The sequence below is a fragment of the Lathamus discolor genome, chromosome 7, assembly GCF_037157495.1.
Source record: "Lathamus discolor isolate bLatDis1 chromosome 7, bLatDis1.hap1, whole genome shotgun sequence".
Classification (NCBI taxonomy): domain Eukaryota; kingdom Metazoa; phylum Chordata; class Aves; order Psittaciformes; family Psittacidae; genus Lathamus; species Lathamus discolor.
This window is the reverse complement of record NC_088890.1, coordinates 20,768,031-20,794,300: the sequence shown is the minus strand read 5'-3', so window position 1 is coordinate 20,794,300 and position 26,270 is coordinate 20,768,031. Positions and strand designations below refer to the sequence as shown.

The following is a 26,270-nucleotide window of genomic DNA, read 5'->3' as shown; positions in this document are numbered from 1 at the left end:
AAACCCCAGATACAGATCTGGGGTGATTAGCACTTTAATAAGGAACACAGAGAAAAGGCGGTGCGTCCAACGTAGCATCACAGAATGGTTTAGGTTGGAAAGGACCTTCAGCTCATCCAGTTCCATACGCCATCAGCGCATTTTCCTTATTTTAAGTTAAATCTGTTATTTTAAATTAAATCTGTGATGAAACGATTAAAAATATACCTTTTATTGCAGCTTTTATTTTTAACCCAGTATTCCCTGTTAACTGCCAATTGTTCAGGGTTCACAAGCAGAGCACCGAAACGGTGCCTTTCCATGAATGAAGTTCTGTCCAGGCTGCGAACAGGGACGTCAGCTCAAGAAAACGCACATAAGTGCCGGGGAAGATCAGGGGCTGCAAATGAAAACAGAGCTGGAAAAAGGGCGGCTTTGTTGACCAAAGCAAAGCAGAGGAGGTGGCAGGAGCAGGCTTGGAATTCAAACGGGAAGGAGATTTACCGGAGAATGATAAAGTCTTTCTTCTGCTCAGACCGAAAAGTGCGCTTTAGAGGCTCACCAAAGATGTTTTTGTGCAGGCGTTTGATCACGACTAGCTCCCCTAACCGGCACCAGCAGCGCTGCAGCGCTCCCGAAGGTAACCTCTCCTCCGGTGCAGCAACTTTCGCCAATGATGTGCTTCTGCCTTAACGGAAGGCGGGGTTAGGAGTTAGTGTCCGGGCCATAAATAAGAGGGTCCTATGTCAGGGAAGCAGAAGTCGGTGCCCCGCAGCGTGTGCTCGCAGCGAGCGTTAGAGGGATCCCCGAGCCCGCTGGAGCCGCGCCGCTCGCTGCCGGCCGGCCCCGGGACCCGCCGCGCTCCAGGCGTCATGAGCCGCGCAGCCGCCGCGCTGGGGCCGCTGCCCGCGCTGCTGCTGCTGCTGCTGCCAGCGCGCACGGCGCTGCTGGCCGGGGCCTGCAGCTGCGCGCCCGCGCATCCCCAGCACCTCATCTGCGACGCGGCCCTGGGTGAGTGCGAGCGGCGCCGGGAGCGCGGGGCTGCGACTGCCGGCGGGGCGGTGCGGGGCGGAGCGGTGCGCAGCGGTGCGGAGCGGTGCGCGGAAACCCCGCTGGGAGCCGCGCCGCTGGAGGGCACAACCGGCCGGAATGGCTGTGTTCGTTCGTGGCTTTTTATTCTAAGCAAGAACTGCTTCTCTACGGGTCCTAACTTGGAGCAGGCAGGGGAGAACACCTGAACTTTCACATGGCTACTGTTAACAGCACCCGCAGTTACTCGCGTAGCTAAATACGCTTGCTACGTATGAACCATGCACATGGGTATTTCACTAACAACTCGGGAGGACTGAATCCCCAGGACATAAAATAACAGCCCCAGTGCTACACACTGAAACACTCGGTCTCTGTTCTGCTCCACCACAACTGCTTCAATGGGCTCCTGGATACTTTGTCATTTCCTAATACTTGAGCAGGACAGTGACGGGCTCTTCATTCTCTACAGCCAAACCGGCAGCAGCACTGCTGTACGAACACAACTTGCCATCGTTAGGACGACTGTGTTCCATGATACTCAGTCTGCACTGGGGCTGACAAGCAGCTCACAGAAAGAAACTCAAGATCTCAAAATTAGCCTGCATGGGGATAAGAAAATGTGTCATTTTGCAGTCCTCTGATTCCCCAGCTCAAGCCAAGGCTGGTTTAGCTTCCATCTAGTGTGGCCAGTAAGTGTAGAACATGAGTTTCCAAAGTGTCACAAAATTAGCATCTCTATGGGCAGGCAGTACTTTCTGCATACTGATTAATGGCTTTTATACCGTGACACAAAATCTTTGTGGCCATGACAGACTCTAAACTCTGTTTGTGGCCATCGGTTAAACTGGTTTTTAATTTGCTCGTGTTAAGCAATGTTTTTCATGAAGTTACCTCCACCAGGCATTACAAACTTGGGCTTGTTTAAGGTGGGACAGAAAATAGAAGCTGTGCGACTAGGAGCTTAACTCTGTATGTGCACATTGGGCCATATTCCTCTGCTGCATTCCTGGACATCAGAAAGTGATGGCTTTTAGACTTACTGTAGAGATTTTCCTAAACAACAAAATTCACAGTATAGAGGAAAATCAAAATACTTGTTATGAGGCACCTTCCTCAGGAAAGCTGTTCTGGCCATTCCGATGGCAGGCAGTAAGATTTATTCTAGTCTTAGGTACATTTTACAAATGGTAGCTATAGGCTTTCCTATTTGAACACTGAAGATTGTAAAACACAACTACTTTGTATTTGGACTTGATGCCCAAGCTCTCACGTCTATAAATATTCCTGTTTAAGTAAACTGCTCCTTTTGGCTATGGAACATTCATAGCAAAGATCCCTTTGTTTAATATTTGTAATTTGAAACCAGTATTTCTATATATTATAAAATGTCAGAGACATGTAGACATCCTTTCATATAAATACGTGCATACATGGGTTTATACAGGATTTGCATAAAATCTGCCCTAAGCGTTTAAGGATGAATTATTTGATTTCCTACGGCAACAATATCTTTCCTAAACAAAGTCACTTTAAAGGAGCTGCGGAAGACCAGTGGAGCTATGTGCCCCGTGTAAGAGGAATCCCTCCTAACCAGGGTGCCAGAGGTGGCTCCTCCTGCAGCCACGGGTTTAGATGCCATGTGTGGCAGCAGGCTGCAGGCTGCGGCTGCCCATGGGAAGGGGCAGCACCATCCCCTGGGAACTGAGGCTGGGACTCTGCTGTTCGATGCGCAGTGGCTGTGAAGCCACCCTCCTGTGTCCTTGGGGCCACCCGGTTCTGAGGAGGGACTGGGAAGCTCACACCGCCAGTAAGCATCCTGTGCTGTAGCGTAACTGAAACCTCTCCTCTTAATAGCACCGTATTGAAAGATATTTGGGTGGGGGTGGTGTGTTTAAGATTCAACAAGATTAAAGATTAAACTGAAAATCTGAAAATCCATACCCCAATTTCAACACTTTCATACTTCCAAAAGATTAAACAAAGGGACAGCTCTTCAGCTACCAAGATCTATAGGAGTCCAGTGTTAACCCAGCTGTTTGCTGAGACTATTCTGTTCTTTCAGTGATTGAATTCATCCATCCATTTACCCACAACCACATCCGAGTATTTCCTCACAGAGCAAAACCCCGGCACATCTCGTTTAAAAGAGAGAAACCATGAGATGCCTCTGACTTCCACAGAAAAATAAAAGCTGAGACAAGCCCAAAGCACACACTTGGGTCACTGCATTATTTCTCAGTTCACTCGCTACCATTTTACATTTCCTTTATGATCACTTGTCATTTGGGTGGAGTGAAAACGGAAGTGGAGGGGGTTGAGTCATTAGACATTACTTGAGCCATTAACTGAATGTGTGAAGCCACTCAGCAAGCTTAGCATTTCTATGAGAAAAACAAGCAGATAAAGTAATTTAAGTCTGGGACAAGCTCTTCTCACTTATTTTGTTCCTGTGATTAATGCTGTGATACTTTGGCTTTTACTGCCGGGAGGGTTTTGTGGCTCTACTCTCTTTCTAAACACCCACGCAACCTGAGTAACTTGACAGAAGTAACAGGCTTTGTGACAGACCTAGAGGAAAAGAGAGCTTCTGGTCCTGCTGAACCTAAGTAAGGAGTAAGTGAAGAGCCCCGCAGGTGTTACATGGCTGTAACACTGCAAGGATGGGCATGTAATGATGGGCAGTAAGTCACGAGTGCCATGCCAGTCCTGCCATCCGCCCAAGTTGGTGAGTTATCTGCCCACGTAGCTGTAAGAGGGTGTGAACTTGTACAAATCTGAGCAGTCTTCATGAACTTCTCAGGAGTGTTGAACTTCAAAGAGAGGCCGATCAGGAAGTGCCTGCCACCATGAAGATACACACCTGCTATGGAAAAAGGGGATGTATCCCTCTTGTGTTCTTCTAACTGGTGCTGAGGCCCTCCTAACATGTGCTGAATGCCCCCAAGCCCCAAAGAATACCCATACTTCTCAAGAGGACTTTCACTGGGCATGGAGATGGCAGGTTTATGACTGCAGTTCCATGCGCTGCTCATTACCACTGCTGACCCCTGTCCCCCTGAAGCATCCAGGAGGCTTTCTCCACACTGCAATTAAACATGATGAGGACATGCTGGTTAATGTTTCAAATGCAGTAGCAAGGCACCATAGTGTCAAGGCAATGAAAGAAAATTCCTCTGATAATGGCTCTTTTGGGAGAGAACCATGGATGCAATTGAGTTTACCAGGTAGTGTTGAGACACCAGATTTCCCTTTTACCACTGACTTCAGTCTTCCTGGACTAACCTAAACCAACCTTCACATCAAATTAGACAATCCGGAGAGAGAAACGATATCTGAAGAGAGGACCAATTCCCTTCCAAAGTCTGACACTTGTAAATCATGCCGGCTTTCCCCCGTAGGCATAAGCAAGGTTATATTTCGGACAGCAGGATGAATATGTAAGCACTTTGCATTTCTTGGATATGTAACACCAGTACCCTCCCTTCCAAGTTAGATGTGATCTTTCTGATTTAAACTTACTGTTGTTTCTTCTTAAGCATCTATAAAAAATGGTATTTTTCTTAAATACTGGGCACCGCACTCCAACAGAACTAAAAGACCTCGAGTACAAATCAGTATGTAATATAGCTTCAGAGAATAGTTCTATAGCTTTGGCAAAGAGTGGCACACTTCAAATACGATGGAAGCTTTACAGCTGGAGCTTGGCAGCATTTTCAGCCCGTTAAAATCTCGTAAGATCACTGAGATCAGGCATTGTAAAGATGTGCTAGATGATAAATTAGGTTTTAATCACATATAAAAGTAACAGTAAAACTCATATTTAAATACACCAGAATTAAATTTGCAAAGTCAGCTCTAGGATAACATTACAATACACTATTTCTTTATTACTGAATTTCCTAATAAAACTTCCACGGCTCAGTGTCCCACAATTTTGCCTCTCTGCATCATAATATCTAGTTTTGTACTGGAGTGGATGAATTTGTACATTATTAGAGAGGGAAGTAACTGTCCTGATGGGAAAAATCAGCACTGGGAAATGTGTTAGCAATGCAAACAGCATTTCTTCCAAGTTAGGTGAGACATGAAAGTAGATTTATGTTTCATTTTTACTGTATTACATTATATGCACTCACTGTATTGTTCATCTCACAGAGACCACTTGCTGCGAGCAGTGTGATTATGCAGATATGACACCTGCATGTTCAAGTTGATGAGCACCTGCAGTGGGGGTTTTGACACAAAACGAAGCAGCTTTGTAACGCATCTTTCCGTGTTTGGGAGTAGAGCATTCACACAGTTGTAACCACACCATGTACCAGAAGACCATTACAGACAGGAATGCAACAGACCTTCATCTTCTGGGGGGGTTTCAGCAGTGCCCCAACACCTCCTGACTCTTGAAGGCCATGCTTGAGGGAGCAGGCAGAGCGTGGCACATCCTAGGTCACAGACCCCACTAACAGACATGGGGTCACCCAGCTTATGGCACAGAGTTGCCTACAGTCTTTTAGACTCTCCTCCATAGCACAGAAAGGTTAAAGCACATGGTGTATGATCTGTATTTGTATTATTGTCCTGCCAAAGGGAGGCTTCCTAGCAAGGTCCTTCCTCTAGAGTGAGCAATTGGTGACAACAGCGCATAGGTTATTCCTAAAGTAGCTTGTCACCAATGAAAGGAATTACACAGCTATCATTTCTCAGGGGTCCCATTCCATCCCTCCAAAATGAAAGCTGAGTTTCTATTCCAAGAATTGTGACTTCCATTATAGAAATAATGTACTGGACTTTTGCTGTTCCTGTTCTCTCTCAAATAACAACAGGAGAAGCGCTGCACCTGAGCATCCTTCTTGCACAAATAATTATGAAAAAGAAGCTGTGGGACTCTATTATCATAGATAATCATAGAGTCCCAGACTGGTTTGGGTTGGAAGGGACCTTAAGGCTCATGCAGTTCCAACCCCCTGGCATGGGCAGGGACACCTTCCACTAGAGCAGCTCGCTCCAAGCAACCTGGCAAGTTGTTAGTGCTGCTGCCAGTGCATGCTGCCAGAGCAGTACTTTCAGAACCCTGATTATATTAACCAATGAATCATCTTAAAACCAGCTAGAAATTATACTGCTCTCAGAAGTGATGTTATTCCTGTTTGGTAGGTTTAATGGAGAGGGGCTGAAAACAAACAATCCCCTCAGCCTCACGTCCTCAGCAAGGGGCTGAGAAAAGCTGAATTCAGACCTGTGCCCAGCTGAGCCCCACAGATGTTCAGAGAGCAGTGCTGGGATGTAGGGATCAGAAACAGTCATACCCTTCCTATGGCCACTTTTTGCTACAGGACTAAGTTCATTAATAAAAACTATTGAGAAATAGACATTTTTAACACACACTTCAACAGACTCATAAATGATAGATACCAAACCTACCATTCACCTGTTTTGGCTGGATAACACCCTGCCAAAGCCAGTTACAGAAAAGGTGATAGTTTTCCTTACTTCTCCAAGTATGAAAGAAATACATAGTGACATTTTTCACTTCTCTCTTACGTATACTTTTATACATATGTATAGTATTCACAAATAAAATTTAAACCCCCTAGACAATACGAACCCTTGGGAGTTATCTAATGCGAAGTAGCTACTGATGCACTTCAAGTGAAGCTCTTAATAAACAAAAAGTACCTGCAACCCTGCAATGGCCCATCGCTGGTACAAACTGCCTCCTACACTGCAGTTACATCTGCAGTGCATACACATTCTTGGCATCAGAGCCTGACTTCTAAATGCCATCCAAACCCCTCCAAACTGCCTGCAGTGACTGCAGAGATAGTGTGCTGTTAATCACTACTTACAACCGCACGTATTTGTACCAATCTTTGCTGAATGTTCAATAAAGCACCTCACTATTCACTCTCAGTGAATAGTTTTAGTGCTGCTATGGCAATAGCAGTACGAGTCCCTCCGTTTGCAGCTAACACTGGGCAAATCTTGGTGAAACAGCTTTCTAGGATAAAGACCCATTTCCTCCTTAGGAGTAGGAAGTATTACCTGAATTAGACCTACAAATAACCCTACACCTGCTTGAGGTTTGGAGACAGAAGCCAGCATTTTGAGAACTTACTTCAGAATTCCATGTCTAGTTAGCTTCCTAACTTACTTTTCAGTTCTGGATTCAAGACTAGACTGGCATTGCCAATAACATGGAAGCCTAAGAAGTAATTTCCAATCTCCTGTAAATTACTGCCCTTAGAACCCCGACAGATAAGCATGAAAATGGGGCTCTGTCTGGAAAACCAGACACTCTTCTTCCCTCTGCTCAGTGAATTTTTTCATGGCAGTGTTCCCAACAGCTTCAAAGCTGTAAAATGAGGCGGCATCATGAAACTGAACAACCGGACAGGATTCTATGGAGCCAAATCCACTGAGCACAACACCGCTGACAACTGCGGAGTAACGCGGCTTTTGTGGAAAAAACAGAGCCGAGTTTTGTGTAGGAACATGAAATCTCAGAAGAATGATGCTGATTTAGGAGTACCTCAGTAACACTGACTCACTGCTGAAAATGCTATAAATGCAGCAGAAGGAAATTCAGGAACTCGGTGACTTTTATTGAAAAGCATGCATTGTAGTGCTCAAGAACTCATCCCCAGCATTTCAAGCCCAATACTCTACACACACTGTGGGGAAAACACAATTCAAGATTAGAGACAAAGATTAAAATATAAATAAATAATAGAAGATGAAAGACTGCCAAACTCTTAATCCTATTAATTCACCAACTTTAATCCCTAACTTCCTCATTAAAACATATCTCAATAATGTGGTGTTTCTTCTGCATAGAGGAAGGGGCATGCAGCTATGAATGGAAATCTACAATAACATTATGTATGTTGTTCTACAGGCTTTGGAGTATAAAGAGAGTGTTATTCTTCAGCTGAAATTAGGCAGATGTTGATTACCAGTCAAATGATGTGGTATTGAGGCTTGTGAAGTATTTCTGGTAACACGAGCAGCAGCTGTAAAAACAGTGCAGAAAAATAGAACTGACCTTGAACAACATTAGGAAATCAGGCTATTTTTAAGGTAATATTTAAGTTAAAAGAATACCACTTATCTGTTAAAAACACTCCCCTCCTCTGTTTGGAAGTTTGTAAAAACTAAATCTTAAACTTTCACTCTCATAAATTGAATGTATTCTCCTAATTAATAGAAAATAGAACCACATAATCCTCTGGTTTAACTGAGAAGCCAAACTCCATCAAGTCCTGCCTTCAATACAAGGGATTTTTGGATCCCGAGCCAAAAACACACAGAGTCACAAAATCCTGACCTACCCGACAGCCCTAATGAGCTCAAGTGTAGGCCTCCTACGTTCTGAAAGCATCAAATGGAAATGCATTTTGGCTGCAGTTTGGTAACGCAGTTTTGTGTTACCAAAACACAAAAGAGTAACTGAATTCTACAAAGCATTTACATTGAACAATAGTACCATGCAGACTAATATCCGTATGAAATGGTAATAACATAATCCCTGGTATTTGCTTTATTGACTTCAGAAGCATTCCTGGGTTTTTTGGGAGAGTGAGCTGGAATGCACTAATTCTCAATAAAGATGCCATGAATAATGAATGATGAAATATCCCCACTTATCATCTCAAAAAGAAAGGTGTTTCACTGCTGTTGTCTATAACTAAAGGCTAGTGGCTAGGATCAGTTGGTAGAGGGACCCATACTGACTGACACACAAAACCTTTTCCGATCTATTTGGGGAGGGACTCGTCGTCAGGGACTGTAGTGACAGGACAAGGGGTAACGGGTTAAAACTGAAACAGGGGAAGTTCAGATTGGATCTAAGGAGGAAATTCTTTCCTGTTAGGGTGGTGAGGCACTGGAATGGGTTGCCCAGGGAGGTTGTGAGTGCTCCATCCCTGGCAGTGTTCAAGGCCAGGTTGGATGAAGCCTTGTGTGGGATGGTTTAGTGTGAGGTGTCCCTGCCCATGGCAGGGGGTTGGAACTGGATGATCTTGAGGTCCTTTCCAACCCAAACTATTCTATGATTCTATGACCTATCCCTTCAATGTCCAGTATGTGGCTCTATCTCCTTATTTCTCTCCTAGTTTTCTATGTTGGGTTGGGTTAGTAGAATTTAGGTCTGGCCTAATACTTTAAATCAACCTTCCACTTCAAAAATTCCACAGAGTTCTTCTTTAGTGAGAAATCTTTACTGTAAGACTGTTCAGTTACAGATGTGTTTGTTAGGTCACCACACTTACCTTCTCATGCTGGAAGCACCACCAGGAAGGACTAGGCAATGCTCTTCCAAGCACTGCTTTCCACAGAATAAAGGAAAAAAGCCTACTATTGTTAAAGTTATGCTCTTCCGCAACATAAAAGTGCCTTCACATCCTAGCTGGCATAAACGTCTTCTGAACTAAAGACTCCTTGACTTTAGGTCTAGGAGCTGTGGAGGAAGAGTGAATATTAATGTGTAGACTCAGATCAGAAATCCATCCTGCAAACACAGAGGAATAGAGTTTTTCAGATCCCCTCGGTACTGGGCCAGCTTTGCTCCTGGTGCATACTATTTATATCTAAAATTGAACTAGTAGAGCAGCTTCAAACATCTGAGTTGGGTTAGAGATTGGAAATGAAACTACTGTTTGCTGATCTGTCTTGTTGAAAGGAAAATCAATAGATGAGCTGTCTGCTGAACACACTGGCTCTTTTTCAGCTGTTTAAAGCATTCAATCACACCTTGCTCGATTCTTGTAAGAGAAAACTGTTAGGTTTCCACTGCCAGAAGAGTAAGTATGATCTAGCACCTCTGCAGATAGCCTGAAGTAATCATCTCTCTCTCTCTACTGAAGTCTGAAACAATTAAAAGCTTGCATAAGAATGCAGAAATCAACACTGCAAAAGAATGGTTGCATTCTCCTGCATGTTGTAAGCATCAAAAGCAAGAACTGTGTGGACAACTGCACTGGATGGCTGTGACAACATCAGACATAGGCCAGATGTGCCAGACTTATCCTCAAAGCAGTGTATTGTTAGATCTGTCTCATCACCAAGCTGGTAGTGGCGTCAGTTGTTTGTCAGCACTCCTGCGGGGACTGAGCAGTCATCTTTGATGACTTTGATCTTTGTCCATTCTGACTTAATGCATCAGTTTTCATGCAGCCCCTAGACTCGACTTCCAAGCTACCTCCCCCCTCCAAGATCTTCTGTAGCAAAAGAGAAAAATACATGAATCCCATCAAAAAAATACATGAATCCTACCAGAGGTGATGATGCTGGCCAGCAAATTTTGATTAACCCCCCCACCCCCAAACACAGCAAAACCAGCTGATGGTAAAACATCTGGACACCCATGGCAGAAGAGGTCTCTAGATGATGCCATAGAAAGAATCACGACTGTTGTAAACTATAAAAATGTATCTATATAAATAGAGGAGCAGAATCAAACGGGCATGTTTTGAATTAAAAGAACAGAGCCTAAAACACATGGATGCCAAATTCTTCTTTAAAGAAGTTAAAAGTAGTCCAATAACAAACAGAAGATGAAGCCCTTGCAGTAAATTCCTAACAGCCAGATTCTGAAAGATCACAAATAAATTTGAGTCCATTTGCTAAGTGCAAGCTGCCTCAGAGTTTAACTCTGATTAGTTATCCTGAATAAAGATAAGGATTTACTTGCCTCCCAGCGGAAAATCAAATAACTGTAGCAATAAACAGTAGCTTAGCTTTTGAAGAGAGAGTACAGACCTTTCTGCATGCAGTACAGATCGTCTCAACTCAGAATCTGTGAAATGGAGTTATAGCACTAGCAGAGCCTTTTTTTTTTTGACTCAGAGCAGAGAAAAATGAAGAAAATTATAAGTGGGAATGGGATAAAAAAAATTGGCATTTTTATGAGCCTGCAGTTGGCAAATCGTTCAGCATGAACAGAGAAACCAGAGGATTTGCTGCTAAAGGACGTACTTCCAAAAGGCCTTAAACATTTCAGGTTAAGGGCAACTTATTAAGCCATAACATAATTCTCCTGGTACTGGTACTTGATAGTATTACTCATTACTTTGTTTCCTTTAAAAGCAGCAGATGCGATTCCTGCTCCAAGCAACACACGTAACACAGGCAAAGATTTCCACAACTACTTCCCACATCAATGGACACATTCTCTTACTTAGTGACTAGTATGTGAATGCAATCAGTGTACGTAAAGCTACACATTAGGCAGGTAATTAAACATTCTAAAACATTATGTTCATGTCAACCAATCAGTAACTAACTTTTGTCTTCTTTTGGCCAACTTGCCCCCATTCTTCTCTTACAGAATACAAAATGTTTTAGCACTTGTATACTACAAGGAGGGGATAGTCCTAGATTGCACTGATCGCCGATAGAGGAGCAGTGACAGGGTGTTAATAAAGCCCATTCTTAATTCTATAGATGAACATTCTGAAGACAATGCAACTCTTGGCTGGGTTTTGTCCTGGCTGTACTGTAACCTGTGGCACTACTAGCACTGTACTGCAGTCTCTAGTCACTGCATAGTAATTTAGCCCAATAGTCAAGTGAAAGTCATCAGCACTATGTGTCACTGATTAGTTGATCAATTCTGGAAGCTTTCCTTATGATACTGCAAAATAAATCAAAGCATATAAAATTAATTAAGCCTTTTATAGTTAATTTAAATGCTTTGAAAAACAGACAGGCATCTGTTCATCAGATGGTGTTAAGCTGTACTAGCACCAGTGAGACATGCAGCTAAGAAGAGAGAACTCCCATTTCACAGTGAGGGCTGCAAAAAGAGCATAAAGACAGTTTTACACGTTTTAGAAGAAGTCCTTCTCCTCTCCCCTATTCAGACTGAAGAAGGGAGATTCTAGACTGAAGGGCAAAGTACGCACGCAGCAGTCACACAACCCTGTCACCACAGCACAGGAAAGGCCACTTGCAGAGCACCCCTGGGTGGCCCACAGAGCCCAGCTTCATTGCAGTTGTCTCCTGCTTTACTATGCAATTATTTCCTGTGCTGGGTCTAGAAACTTCACCTTTACAGCTCCAAATGAACAACTTGGGCTCTATTCTCCTGATGTTCTTTTCATAAACACTTTCAGTGAGCATACAAGATGCACTACAGCTTCTGTCACATTCCAAGCATGGTTTCAGGAGCCTATGACCAGAGTAACAGAACTGCTCGAGTGTAGGAACAGGAGAAACTTCTGCATGCACTGGTATTTACTTCCTTTGGTTATATAAAGTAGTGCTGGATCTCCCAGAAGTGTCTGCAATGAGGCAAAATCCAGAAAGCAGACCTTTCACTAACCTCTTTTGAGAAAAGGTCTATATATGCTTTCGATAATAAAAACTCCCCAAGAAACCCTCCTCCCCCCCAAACAATCCACATGGCTTTGGACAAGAAGAATCTTTGAACTGAAACATCAGGTTCTGAATAAACTCAACCTCTCCGTGGATGGGGCTCCTGCACTTGTTCCTGTGCAAACATCTCCCTTAACCCAAAAAAACCTCTGATAGGCAGACAGAGAGGGAGGTAGAAGTTTTAAGTAATCTTAGAGCAGAATGCAAAGCAGAAACAGCTGCATATTGTGCATGTGAATGTTTTCATTCTGCTAAAAGGACGTATTTTTATAGATAAAAGTTCATTTGAATATAGGGGCTTTCAAAATAACATACAGACATATTATGTGCCCATAGCTCTACTTTATTTCACCCTGCATATTCTGATAGTAATTTCAGAAAAACACTTGTGTTGTCTATTTTTGCACACCTATTTTTGCTTTCTTCTGTTGTTCCCATAGATAATAAGGATGCCGTCCTCAACCCATCCACCACATGACAATACGCTTTGATGTAGATCCCTCTCCTTGTGCCACTTGCTCCTTGTCCCTACAAGAGCAATAGTGTCTGGCAACACCTTGATCAAAGTGTCAGGCATTAAAGAGACAGGTAGAAATAAGTGCTCAAAAAACACTCCTCGTGTTTTAGGTAATTAAATGTAACGGCTGAAGTGAGGCAATAAATGTAAGAAAAAAAAAATAGCTGCATGAGTCATTATCACAACCTTGTTCATAACCTTTCAGTAACTTACACCTTCCTCTTCCTGACAACATAGCTTTTGAAGTCTCATTTCCAGGTTCTTGTAGCAAAGCTGATGCTGATTATAAGCTTATGTGCTATGAAATACAATTCCCTGATTTCTCGAGACAAAGACCACTTAAAAGCAGTGAAGATTAAATTTCTGCCTAGACAGCTAACGGAGCCTGAAGTGAACTGGAGGCTACAGCTGAAACACAGACTCCTCCTCAAGACGCCTGCTGGAAGGATGCTGCTGCTCAGAGGCAGCAAGTTACCACTATGGATTCAGCATAGTTCGTGGGAGCCAAGAGCTGCAGTGTGAGCGAGGCTCCGAGGCTCTGCCCAAGCCCTGTGTGGCTTCCATCACATCAGCCTCCTTTCACTTCAGTCACCTGAGACAACCTTCAGCTCCACAGCGGGGAGAAAGGCTTACACTGTAGGAAAGTGCCGCGAGTTAAAATGGGAGCTCAGCAGAAACACAACGTCCCACCACTGGAATCCTGGAGTCAAATAGTATGCCTTTTGGAAAACCATACATATTTTTAAGGCAGAACAAATCTGCAGCAGACTGAATTACTGGCATTAGAACATGCAGACCATGCATATGTATTTCATACATGTAACTTTCTCATACGGAACCAATAACAGTCCAAGATAAAATGACATTATTACACTAAACAACCAGAGGTTGTTCTCGGTCGAACAGAGGAGAAGCCAAGTCATGGCATACTTGGAACCATGTCTTGAAAAGAAGTGCAGACGAGGAGGAATTCTGAGCTATAACCACCATCCGAACCACGAGTGGAGTGAGGGAGATGGCGGGGCCCAGGAATGCTACGTCAGGAAGTGCTTGTGGTTAAAAACAGAAGCAACCACATGAATAAGAGGTTTCAGGAGACAGCGAGACGGCACTGATTGCAAAAAAATATTAGAGCACAGAAAAAGAAAACCAAGAAGAATTAAAAGGCCCAAAAAGATCCGTGTGCATTTGAGTCTGGTTTCAGGAGAACAGAAAAGTAAACCCCAACTAACTAAAGATTTAGGCATCCTGTAACAATAAAACTTTCCTGTCTTTGAAATAAATCTCAGTTTGGTCTTCCTTCCCCATCTGGAAGCTTTCTCTTACACAAACAAATGAGTGAAACACACACAACATGGAATAGTTCTAATTTTCTTCTGCATACCCAGAAAAAGATCCCTTAATGACAACCCCAAAACGTTACGCTTTCAGCCTTGCCTAACTCCATGGAGACCCTTTGAGCTATCACTGATCATCTGGAAGGTTTCTCTCAGATGCTAACATGCGGAATCTAATAAAACTATGAAAATGAGTAATGTTTCAATATTAAACACAAGGGGGAAAGCAGCTTTAATTGTCCTACAAATGTTTGCGTTGAGTAGGCAGGAAAAGATTCCTGCGTATAAACCATGTTATGGTATTAAGAAACTAATGGAGCTTGCTCCTAGCTGCTGTCTCAGCCCTTACCCTTTACACTGAATGAACCCTTTAGCGAGAAAACCTCTTTTTAGGCAGTCATGATGTAAAGAAAAGCATTACAAAACAAACCAACATGATTCTAATTTGACCTTTGCAGCAGCACAGTACGCACAATCCACAACACTTTTTATCTGAATTAGATCAAATATTTAAGAAGTACTGTTAATTTGTGGGCACGTAACACATCTGCAGATGATTAAAGTGATGCTGCCACTCACCATTTGAAATGAGGAATTTGGTGTTCATACTTGAAATAACTCTTTCCTTCCACCCAACCCGTAAGTCTAAAATGCCTCTTTAGAAGAGTTTAAATGGCTTGGGAGGAGGAAGCATCATGCCAAAAGATAGAGGACCCAAGCTTTGAAGCTGTTGGCATCTGCAGCATGTTGATTATTACATTTACTTTGGTCTGCTAATAAGTGAGGAAATGAGAACTGACCGTTACTGGGTGGGACTGACCTCTATTTGGCTGCAAGGAAAACCGCAATCTGTGTTTCTTGTTCCTTTAGGTATGATGTTTAGTGGTCAACACACTGAAGAAGTGTTTTGGGTTTTTTTTGGAAAAGCCTGATTTCGATGCCAGATTTTCCTCTGCATCAGCCTGAGACATTTTTCAGGGAATGAGAAGTAGGAAGATTTCACTGTAAGAGTGAAATCCCTGGCACAGGGGCTGAGGGAGGCTGCAGAATCACCATGCTCACAGACAGTCCGCATTCAGCTAGGACACAGCCCCGAGTGCCCTGATTTGAGCTGGGCAAGAGGCTGGACCAGACCACCAGAGGCTCCTTCTAACTGAACTTGCTCTATGAAGCATCATGGCTGATTCACACTAATTTTGACAGAAATGGTCCCTTTCATCATGAGAAATAAAAGCAAAATAAAACAGGCATCTGAGAGCTGCTCTCCTACTGAAGGATACTTCTGGTCCCTGCAGATGTAGTTGTCTTAGCAGAAATCCATCTATACCCAACTGCAAATTAGACATAGAGTTGAAGTGGGGTCTGAGGTTTGACTGTTGGTTGCTCCAGCCTCTGCCAGCCTATCCCCCTGCAGATACAGCCTGTTCCAACAAGCACTGCACCTGCAGAGGAGTTGGAACAGTGGCATCCAGATCAAGCAAAACCAGGACTCTCAATTCTCTGCGGGGAGAGAAGTCCCCAGAGAACATTTCGCCATATACCATGTTCATAGAATCCTGTTACTCTCTGTGCCTAATAGTCATGATGTATGTTAAACAGCGTACACAAGAGAGATGCCTCGAACAGATTGGAAAAGAAGTAATTTCTTCTCCCATGAAGTCTCATGCTTTCCTCGTTTAATGAATAGGAAATGAGGGACTAATTAATTTATACAGGTCAACACAACTAATGATGTGTTAAGAAAAGTGCTAAAACCTATAGTCTCAGAGAACTGAATGGAAGAAGATTCTCTTCTTGTCCTCCGATTTCATGCATCAAATTGATGTTTTTATCTTGCCTGGCATGGTCTTTCAGAGGGTTAACTTCAAGTCTATTTAACTGATCAACAGTTCTTCCATCACCAACAGCCATGTCATTTCCCTTGCTCACTGACTGTAATGATGATGTGTATAAAATTTTTATGGGATTCAAGCCTTAAAATCTACTTCTAGGTGAAGTGTGAAACAATGCTAAAACCTATCAGTGTATTTTTTGCCTTTGCTTATAAAATCGGGCATATACTTATTTGCATTTAAATCTTCTTCTTTATTACAGTGATTCGAGCAAAAATATCCAGTGAGAAGGTGGTTCCTGCCAGTGATAATCCTCTTGATACCCACAAAATGATCCGGTATGAAATCAAACAAATAAAGGTACATGGAATCACTAAGCTATTCTGAAGTTCAATGCTGATGACCTATGCATATTACTATAGTCCTTAAAGGCTTTAAGATGGAAAAGGCTCCAGGTGCCTCTCACTGGTGTAAAACAGATCATGAACTACCTGTTTTGGGAATACACAGGATACATGTAGTCTCTTTCAGTTAGAAGTTGTTGATGTGCGCTGGTGGGGGTTTTGTTTGTTGGGTTGGGTTTTGTTTCTTACGCTTCCCAGGCTGTTTTATCTCTAATTTTCCATAAAATATTGTTTCATATTATTTGTATGACATTATATATCTATATATTTTATATATAGATATATAATGACATTGACTGTGAACACTTAGCAGATTGTTATAGAATCATAGAATAGTTAGGGTTGGAAAGGACCTCAAGATCGTCCAGTGCCAACCCCTCTGCCATGGGCAGGGACACCTCACACTAAACCATCCCACCCAAGAATTCATCCAGCCTGGCCTTGAACACTGCCAGGGATGGAGCACTCACAACCTCCCTGGGCAACCGATTCCAGCGCCTCACCACCCTCACAGGAAAGAACTTCCTCCTTAGATCCAATCTAACACTACCTGTTTAAAAAATAAATATGCAATCTTTCAAACTGAATCAGTTGATCATCTCACAGGAGTTTTAGTAAGAATAATCTACAGTAAAAAAGAATATCACAAAATATTCCCAGGGGTGCTTACCACACATAGCTTCTGATAAGGTTTTATAGCAATTTTAACAAGCCAGTTCTTTTTACCTTGTTAAAACAAATCCCCAAACTCTTCACCATCTGCCACTTTGTCATCTTAAAGCATTAAGGATGTTTTGAAATGTTTCTTTACAGAAGTAAGCATATAAATATCAGAGCAATTCTCTTTCCTTCCATTAGCACTTGAATCTTCTGTTGCTACTCTGCAGTGCTTCAGTAACATTATAGAAATGCAAACAGTCTTACACTTCAGCACAAAAAATAGACTGAGAAGTCTGGTCTGTGTTACCATCCTTCAGTAACAGCATGCTGAAATCTCTGATACAGACCTGTACACTGGACCTGCTTTGGAGCTTCTCCCAGATTTTTCTAAGTGAAGGCCTGTTCAAAACTCAGGCATCAGTATGAGAGCTTTACTTAATTCTGCCGAGCTTCAGAAGGCAAGTAGCTGGGACTGGACAAATCAGAGAGATTTGTTTTCTAGTAGAAGATGCTCTGCATCATTACATGCAAGTTTAGTCTAAAGACAAATGGGTTTTAACAGTCCCACCCTTCAACTTCTCTCTTCTGACCAGAAGAGATTCAAGAAGAGCAGGAGCTGAAAAGATCAAATATGAATTATGAGTTAAACAAAAGATTATCATCTTAAGAAATGCTTTAACAAACATCTATGTTAAAAGCAGAGATAGCTCAAGTCTTTGATTTAAAAACAAACACCAAACTCACTTAAAAATTAACTAGATCCCCATTATACATCGCTCTGGCGATATAAATACATATATATTTAATAGCTAAATCAGTTTGTTACCTGCATAATGCCTCTTAAGTTAATTCAGATGAAGTAATGAGATACTAAAAGAAAAGCTGCACCCTACTATACACTGTAGCCCAACCCAAAGTTTCCTAATGTAGAGAGAACTCAAATCAGACAATACTGTCGTAGTCACTGTGTACTAGACACCCCTGTCTAGCACCCACACCCTGAGTAAGGTAGATTGAAGTGCAGCAGGAGGGGATGCAAGTTTCAAAGATGGCAGGTTCAGTGTGTTTGTTTTTCCTACTAGAGTACTTCAAATTCACATCTAATCTTTTTGGTTCAGAAGTCCAATGGCAACAACTTTGGCTTTTTTTATTCCATAAATAAGGCTGCAGAAAAATGAACACATTACAGCGTATTCTCTAGAGCCCTGTACTATTTACATCCCCTGAGGGGACTCAAGTAACCTCATTTTCCAGTGACACAGCTGTCCCAAGAGCCCTGTGACCGATGGCTGCGCCTGTCAGCACACAGCACAATGTCACCCTAGTGCTGGGGTTTCAGTGAGCTCATCTTAGGAGATGACAGCCATGCTGAGGGTGATCAGCATCTTACGGTTCTTTCTCGCTTTTGGACACAAGTAAATTGGTTTTGATCTAATGGCTTATTTAAGAATTCTTGTCGGAGTTGGAAACGCTGGTTATGGAGCAGTGACCTGAACGCTGCACAGGCTTTGATCCTGAACCCATCCACTCTAGCACTGCAGGCTAGGAATTCCAAGAGTTGGATCCCATTTGCCAACAGTTATTTGAGAAGGCTGCATTGGGCAAAATTCTGGCTGTGGAAAATGATGCTGCAGCACCTTGCTTAAGATCACAGAATCAAAGGATGGTGTGGGAGATGAATGCTGTCCCTGCATTACTCTGTAAATGGAAGATGCCAGTAGAAAATAAATTTAAGAGAAAGCTGTGAAAATCCACCAAAACCACTGAAAAAGCACAGTTAAAAACCCTATCATTTGAAAAACTTAAGGCCTAATTTCCTTCTCAAAATGAAAAATAATGGACACATTTCATTTACTATGGAGAAGGGGTCCAATTGTTGGTATTTCCTCATACCAGTTCAGACGTTAGAACCTTTTTTAAAGGGATGCACCACGTACTTCTTTCAGCTGTTGTTTGCAACTGTTTATTCCTGTTTGTTTTCCATTAGTGACTTTCTGTGTCTGATCATTTTCAGATGTTTAAAGGATTTGAAAAGGTCAAGGATGTCCAGTATGTCTATACCCCTTTTGATTCGTCGCTCTGCGGTGTGAAACTAGAGGCTAACAACAAAAAACAGTACCTTTTGACAGGTAAAGTGTAACAAGACTAATGTACCTATAGAGCCAGAAGTAACTGCTCTGACTGCAAAAATACGCCAGCCCTTGTGATAAAATATTTATGTTCTAAATAATACAAGCACAATGAAATGTACAGTTGTGTAAAGCTGTAGTTACACTGGGATCTGACCTGCTTTCCATCCTTAGCAAGCTTAAAGCAGCTTCAAAGGAAGGTCAGTAACCACACCATTAGTAAATAGGAAGTATGGCATCATTATCTGTCTAAAGCCAAGAGCAGTGCTTTTCCCAGGAATGGCAGACATGCTTAATGAGACAACACATGCCCACACGTATGCAGATTGGGGTTCTAAGTAATTAGAGATTTTTCCAGGGAGCCCTGAAAGCCAGTTTAACCTCCTGCTGCATTTGCATCCAGCTCTTGCTGGCAGATTATCAGCATCTTCTGAAACATATTCTTAAAGCTGTTACATTTATTTAGCCCCATCAGCAGAATAGTTCACTCAGGTCTAATGACACTCCTTGAAAAGATTGTGAAACATGACCTATTTGGTGTAGTTAAAAACTTATATAGGATTTCTATAACCTACAGGTTTTACGTAACTTATATAGGGGCTTTTTAAATAAGGTCTTCTTGCACTTGATCTCAGTATTCAGAAAACAGTTTTATTTGCTTGCCTGATTTTTCTAATTTTCCACACTGTAGGCCAAATTTTAAATGATGGTAAAGTCTTCATCCATTTATGCAACTACATTGAACCATGGGATGATTTATCCTTGTCTCAAAAGAAGAGTCTTAATCAGAGATACCAAATGGGCTGTGGCTGCAAAGTAAGTATAGAACAAAACACTGGCTAACAAACAGTGGAGCCCCCTCACAGGCATCAGCAGCTCTCCCTGCTGGAAACTGTTCTCCTGTACATTAACTATTTCATATTACATGAGAATAAATATTGTTTAACTGAAACCTGCAATATGCTGACTTCATGCCCTATTTCACCTCTAGATTACGACCTGCTACATGGTGCCCTGTTCCATCACTGCACCGAACGAGTGCCTCTGGACAGACTGGCTGATAGAAAGAAAGCTGTATGGGCACCAAGCCAAGCACTATGCCTGCATCAAGAGAAGCGATGGCACTTGCAGCTGGTACCGAGGTGGTCCTCCCCCAGAGAAAGACTTTATTGATATCAGCGAACCTTAAACCCATCACTTTCTAGAAAGCCTTGGAGGCTAATTCTATCAAACACTGCACGCTCACAGCTTTGAACTGCCATCCTCTAATGTATCTGTTGCTTAGAAACAAAAACTATTTGTCCTGTACAGCTAAAGTACGAGTCTGTGGAATTGGCACTCGCGCAAGATGAGGAACAAATCTCCTGGAAGTAGCTACTCTGTAAAGTTACGCTTTGTACAGAGAGGCTCAAGCTGAGAATGCTCCTCTGTGTCCTCTAAGGCACATCAAGTTTCCCTTTTACCAATACGAATGTACAAGAACAAAAGAATTGCCAGGTTTCTGTCCCCTATTTCTGTTAACTTGCAGCGTAAGAGTTTCATTCCAGCCCCATGTTTCATTCCATGATGAACTACAGAATGTTTTATAGAACTATTTTTTCTGTATGAAAGCCTTCTGATACAAAAGAATTATTGTACAGTGTATATGTAAAGTGTTATAACAATGTGTTATAAAAAAAGATTAAAAAATCCCTCTATCTCCTTATCTGTTGAAACAAGTTGAACGGTTTTCTGATTAAAACAATCTATGCTCTGTATTTCGTACGTTACTTAAATCGTAGCTTTCTTTATCTACAATTTCATGGATAACTAAGTTAAGAAACAGCTTTGATAATCAAAATCCCCTTACCCAATTCAATATTTGTATGGACTAGGTATATTTTGATGAAAGAAAAGCCACGTGTTCTAATGCTTCAGCATTTTATGGAACCTCCACAGGTAACAACAGGCTAAAACTGCATATATTTACAGAAACCATGTGGGGCATCACAGCAGCTGCAGCACCTGATAATGCCTCTCTAAATATGTGACTAGGTCATTGTATTTCAGCACTGTTAAAAGCCTTGGCTTTAGAAACTCATGTAAAAAAATATATGCAATAGATACTAACTTACACACAAGTGATTCCTTTTAAGCTCTCAATTATTTGATCATATTGAATAGATTAAATTTACATTAATGATTCATGAATACCCATCATACTCTGTCATACATGAACTAGAGATGTGTTACAGCGTACTTTGCTTTTTAGTGTCTTAACTTTTACGAATCGATTAGTGCAGTTAGTAACTAATCTCACACATACTTAAGTTACAAAAGTAATTCAGTTCACAGCGGTAAAACTTAAATTCTTTCAGTAAATGCCAAAGTTCAGACAATTATACAACTGCTCGTTCCATAAACTGGATGAGACCCATCGCGCAGGGTATGAATCTGCAATGGCTGCCATTTCTGATCTATTCTACTCTCTCCAATTTTCCTCATTGGGTTTCTTTCACTTCATCCCAATTTTGGCTACAAATCACTCTCATGTATTCCTCACAGGAGGCTTCAGAACAACAGGTGGAGAGATATAGGCAGTTCTGTTCTCCTTTGGTTAGATCGGGTCTATTTAAACACTGGGCTCATTCCTGCTAACCAGTGTGACATTTCCAGCCCATGGGCTCACCAGGTATCAGAGCTGTTACTGTCTATTGGTTCAAGGGTCCACTCTTCCAAACAGTTCCTTACTCCGTTTGATTTAGGATCTTATAAAACCCCTGGGACTTCAACTTGCAAAGAATATATGCACATCTTGAATGGAATTAGAGGTGCCTATGCGCTTAAATTTGATGAAGTAGTAGTCTGGACATCAAATTCAGCATGTTCCATGTATCTTCTCACACCCTGAGTTATGCTGTATTGGATATACAATGTACACTTGTTAAAAACCAACTGTATGAATGATTTTGGTGACATAATCTGTTCATGTTTCTAATGTTTATTTTGACACTTGCATGAATCCCTATTTAAAGGGCAGGTCTGAAATGCTCTTGTGAGAATAAATATTCTTACTTTTTCGGTGGCTAAATTTACACAACTCCGATGAAGCGCAAATGGAGCGGTGTCAATGGGAAGGCATGCCATTATTCCTTTGAGGAATATATATCCCTTAACAGTCAATATTTCTCTTTTTTACTTACTGGAAATCAGTTTTGCTCTTTTAATTTACAATCCTAAATTAAAACGCCATCAATCCGTGCTGCCAAAAGTAAAGCCCAGCTCATTTTCTCCTTTGCTAAAGGCAAACCAAAAATTACCCAGCACTAATTTGGACCACAGACTTACCATGGCTGCTTACATGAATGAAATACAAAGGCTACATTTCTTCCCCAAAAGAGTTGATATCGCAGCTCCTATACTGACAGTGCTATTTACTGTCAGTGCTGAGCATTTATATCACTAATTTACAGGAAGACTTAAAAACGAGGCCGTATTTCCGCATGTCAAACCAAAAGCACTCCTAGACAAGCCTGCAAGAGTTTAATAACCATACAAAGGCTGAATCAAGAGCATGGCTAATTACTCTTACTATTCAGCACACGTACAGTGGAGCATTTGTTTCCAAATCCATTTTGATGCAATGGTGTTTTCTGAATAGCACTGTGCAGCAAACAGATATTTCCTGCTTTTTAACTCAACATAGTTCTGTTTCTGTTCCAGTTTTATAGGGATCAGATCTTAAACACAACTAATCCAACTGAGAATTGCCTTCTTCATGTACCTTGTAAAAATACATGTTTTCTTTGATATTTATGAACAAACTGTATTACGAATTGTATGCCAATTGAAAACATTTGATATTTGACCTGCCATAAAATATCCCATATGAGCTGTCTCAAAAGTAATAGCCATCCACTTTGATTTCTGTCTGGGCACAAATCTGGCCAAATTTCCTGCAACGGATGGTACAAAGATGTTGGAGTTTTAACTCATATCAGTAAATACAGCAAGAAAAACTTTACAGAAACCCCTCTCAGAACGAGGTTTTATCTTCCCTGAGATTCAGCAATGGTAAAGCCTATGAAAAGGATTACCTACAACACAGCATTCCCAGCATGTTATTTCCCTATCAAGATTTTTGTTGTAGTGGCATTGATGTATTACCACCAGTGGATTATTTTTACAGCATTTTATTTTTGCTGCTTGAAACTGTGTCCGTGTCATATGAAAGGTCAGAGCAGAAATACAGCCTGGTGCAACTTTTGATTTTCATTTGAAAATGACCCACATGACTTATGGTAAGAGAAGGGAGACTGTACAGGTGAACAGTTGGAAAAACAACACCTCGAATATTGCTGGCTTTCCCTCAATATTCCAGCTAAGTTTTCATTAAATTGTCCAACAATTATGTTGAAAAAGCTGTTGTTTTGTTTTCATGACAGAGAACGTAAGAAGTGGGAATGTAGTGAAAGAAAGGGAACTAATTACCGAGGGAAAGGCTGTGCATATGACTCAACCAGCACTGAGTTCAAAAAGCCTTACAGCATTTTGTATAATCAGTCTGAGATGAATGTTTCTGTTTCAAAAAGTGTTTCATTAAAGCAGCTCCATTTTTACACAAAAAACCCAGCATCTTTGTTTATTTACCTTTTATTGCCCTCTGAAGACTCGGTACAAATGATCACCGCAGTATGACAGAAGCAAAAGGAGCAGAAGCACAACCCTACCTCTGGCACGCTCAGCTGGAAACTCAAGTCACAGGGATCTGGAGCTTTCCCTGCTCCCCCCACCCCAGCTGGTTTGCACTGGAGGGGAGGGAGAGAGCTCTAGGTTACAACTTGGAGAATAAGAAAGGAAGGAGCAAACACAAGAGGGACTACGACAAATGACTTAACTGAAAATATCAAATTCTATCAAAGCAGACATAAGTGAGGCTAGCTATGTGTTAAAACCAACAACATTTAAACAGGATGATGTGATTTCAATTCGCAGAATCACAGAATCCCAGACTGGTTTGGGTTGGAAGGGGCCTCCGTTTCCAACCCCTGCCACGGGCAGGGACCCCTTCCCACTGGAGCAGCTTGCTCCAAGCCCTGTGTCCAAACCTGGCCTTGAGCACTGCCAGGGATGGGGCAGCTGCAGCTTTCTCTGGGCACCCTGTGCCAGCGCCTCAGCACCCTCACAGGGAAGAACTTCCCAACATCAAAATCTACCCTTATCAAACAGATGACTCTTGATACCCAGATCATCTTACAGCCCATCTTAGAACTTGGAATAAAATGCAAGCTTCTACCATGTTGCCTGATTGTTTTTTCAAGCCATGAAGCTCCAAATAATTTCTTTAGAAGGCAAAACCAAATGAGCTTCATCCCAATCAGCTACTACAGCCCAGCACAACCAACACCAAAGTGCATTCGTTTTCTCCAGATTAACGTTCATTACATAGAAATATGTAAGAAAAGATACTCAGATGTAGAGAATAGTAACATTTAGGAGTTCAAACAAAAGAGAAATAGTTTATCAGTTCAGACATTAATGAGCAATGTAGAGGAACAAGGGGAAGAGGGGGAAACCCACTCATATAGTTGTTGTACTCTTAAGCAAAGTAAGCCTTATAACCAAATGCACATATTTCCTGTTTGTGGTCTATTACTGAATTTGAATTCAATTGTTCCAGACAGCAGATTGCAATCGCATGGGTAGACACTATGTAAAAATTAAAATCTAACACATTAATCCTTGTTCCCACATTATAGGGTATTTTCTTTGTTTTTAATGTACTGCAATTTAGCACTGCATTAAAAAGGCTTGCCTTTTCAGTAAGAGTCTAGAACCACTGAGTATCTCAAGCTGGAAAGGACCCATAAGGATCACCGAGTCCAAATCCCTGCTCCTTGCAAGGCCACCTAAAACTAAACCATGTGACATGATCATCATACCAAACTCCTTGAACTCTCACAGGCTTGGTGCTATGACCATGTCTCTGTGGAGCCTGAATAATAGCTGATAAAATAATGAAGAATGAACAATAAATTATGCACAGGAAATGATACACCAGCTTTAACCTTGGGCATTCTTAGGAAAATAGAGAGGTATAAAACTTACTACCATTTTAAAAACCATCTTTCAAAATATGAGACGTGGTTCTGCTTCTCCACCTGTTACGAATAAATCCCCAAGGCATCAAACACTTCTTTTGCATAGAAAAACCCCAAACCAAACAAACCAAAACCAAACAAATTTTATAAAGCTGTGTATTTTCATGACAAATCCACCTACAAAAAAAAAAACCTGAGATGATGTCTAGGGCAACATTCGGATCTGATGCTCCACATCAGCATCATTCTCATCTGGCTCTATAAAACTCCTGTGTAGCAAATTTACTGAATGCACCACTGTGGTGAAAGCTCTTTGCAGAACTGTCATATGTGACAGGAGAAGTGGAAACACCTGTGAGCCAACAGTCCAAAGAAACCAGAGAGAACTGGGAAAGCAGTATGAAGAGCCATCCCAACACTCTTGCAGTACATCAAAAAACACAGAGGAACTGCACCATACTGTGTTTACCACCAAAAGATGAGACAGTCGTGGGAGGAAGGAGACTTCAGAAGAAATCTTAGTCAGCTGCTGTCACCGAGGCTTATCTTAGATGCCACCTATGATAACGAAGTGCTAGCCAGATTCCCAAGGCAGACACACAGCAATTACAGCTTGAGGACCTTACATAAACAGCTAACTAGCATATTTGTCACGACCTTGCACTGGTACTTGAGTCACAGCTGTGTGACATATGCTGAATGGATTATAGTCTAAAAATAATTGATGCTTCTCTCCTAGTCTATTCAATCAGCAAATAGCCTCCCTCCAGTTTCTCACAGTGATGAAAGTATTTCCTCCAGAAAAATATACTCAGGAAAGAATTTCTGTTCAGAAGCCATAAGAAAAGTAAAGCAAAAATGTCTGCAGCCTAAGTCGGGTCATGAGGAAAGGTCCTAAGTGGTTTTTTTATGAATGCACTTATGTCT

General features: G+C 41.8%; 2 protein-coding genes across 3 annotated transcripts in view; one reads left to right on the top strand and one right to left on the bottom strand.

The window, feature by feature from the left end:
- The window catches only part of SYN2 (synapsin II), a 174,375-nt gene that overhangs the window by 60,668 nt on the left and 87,437 nt on the right, over window positions 1-26,270 (bottom strand). The gene's annotated exons all lie outside the window — the stretch shown is intronic.
- On the top strand, window positions 688-23,870 carry TIMP4 (TIMP metallopeptidase inhibitor 4). Its single transcript, XM_065687618.1, has 5 exons — window positions 688-990; window positions 16,333-16,430; window positions 19,149-19,263; window positions 19,955-20,079; window positions 20,255-23,870. Exons 1-5 carry the CDS (start codon window positions 723-725, stop codon window positions 20,450-20,452), a joined length of 804 nt encoding a protein of 267 aa, XP_065543690.1. The 5' UTR covers window positions 688-722; the 3' UTR covers window positions 20,453-23,870.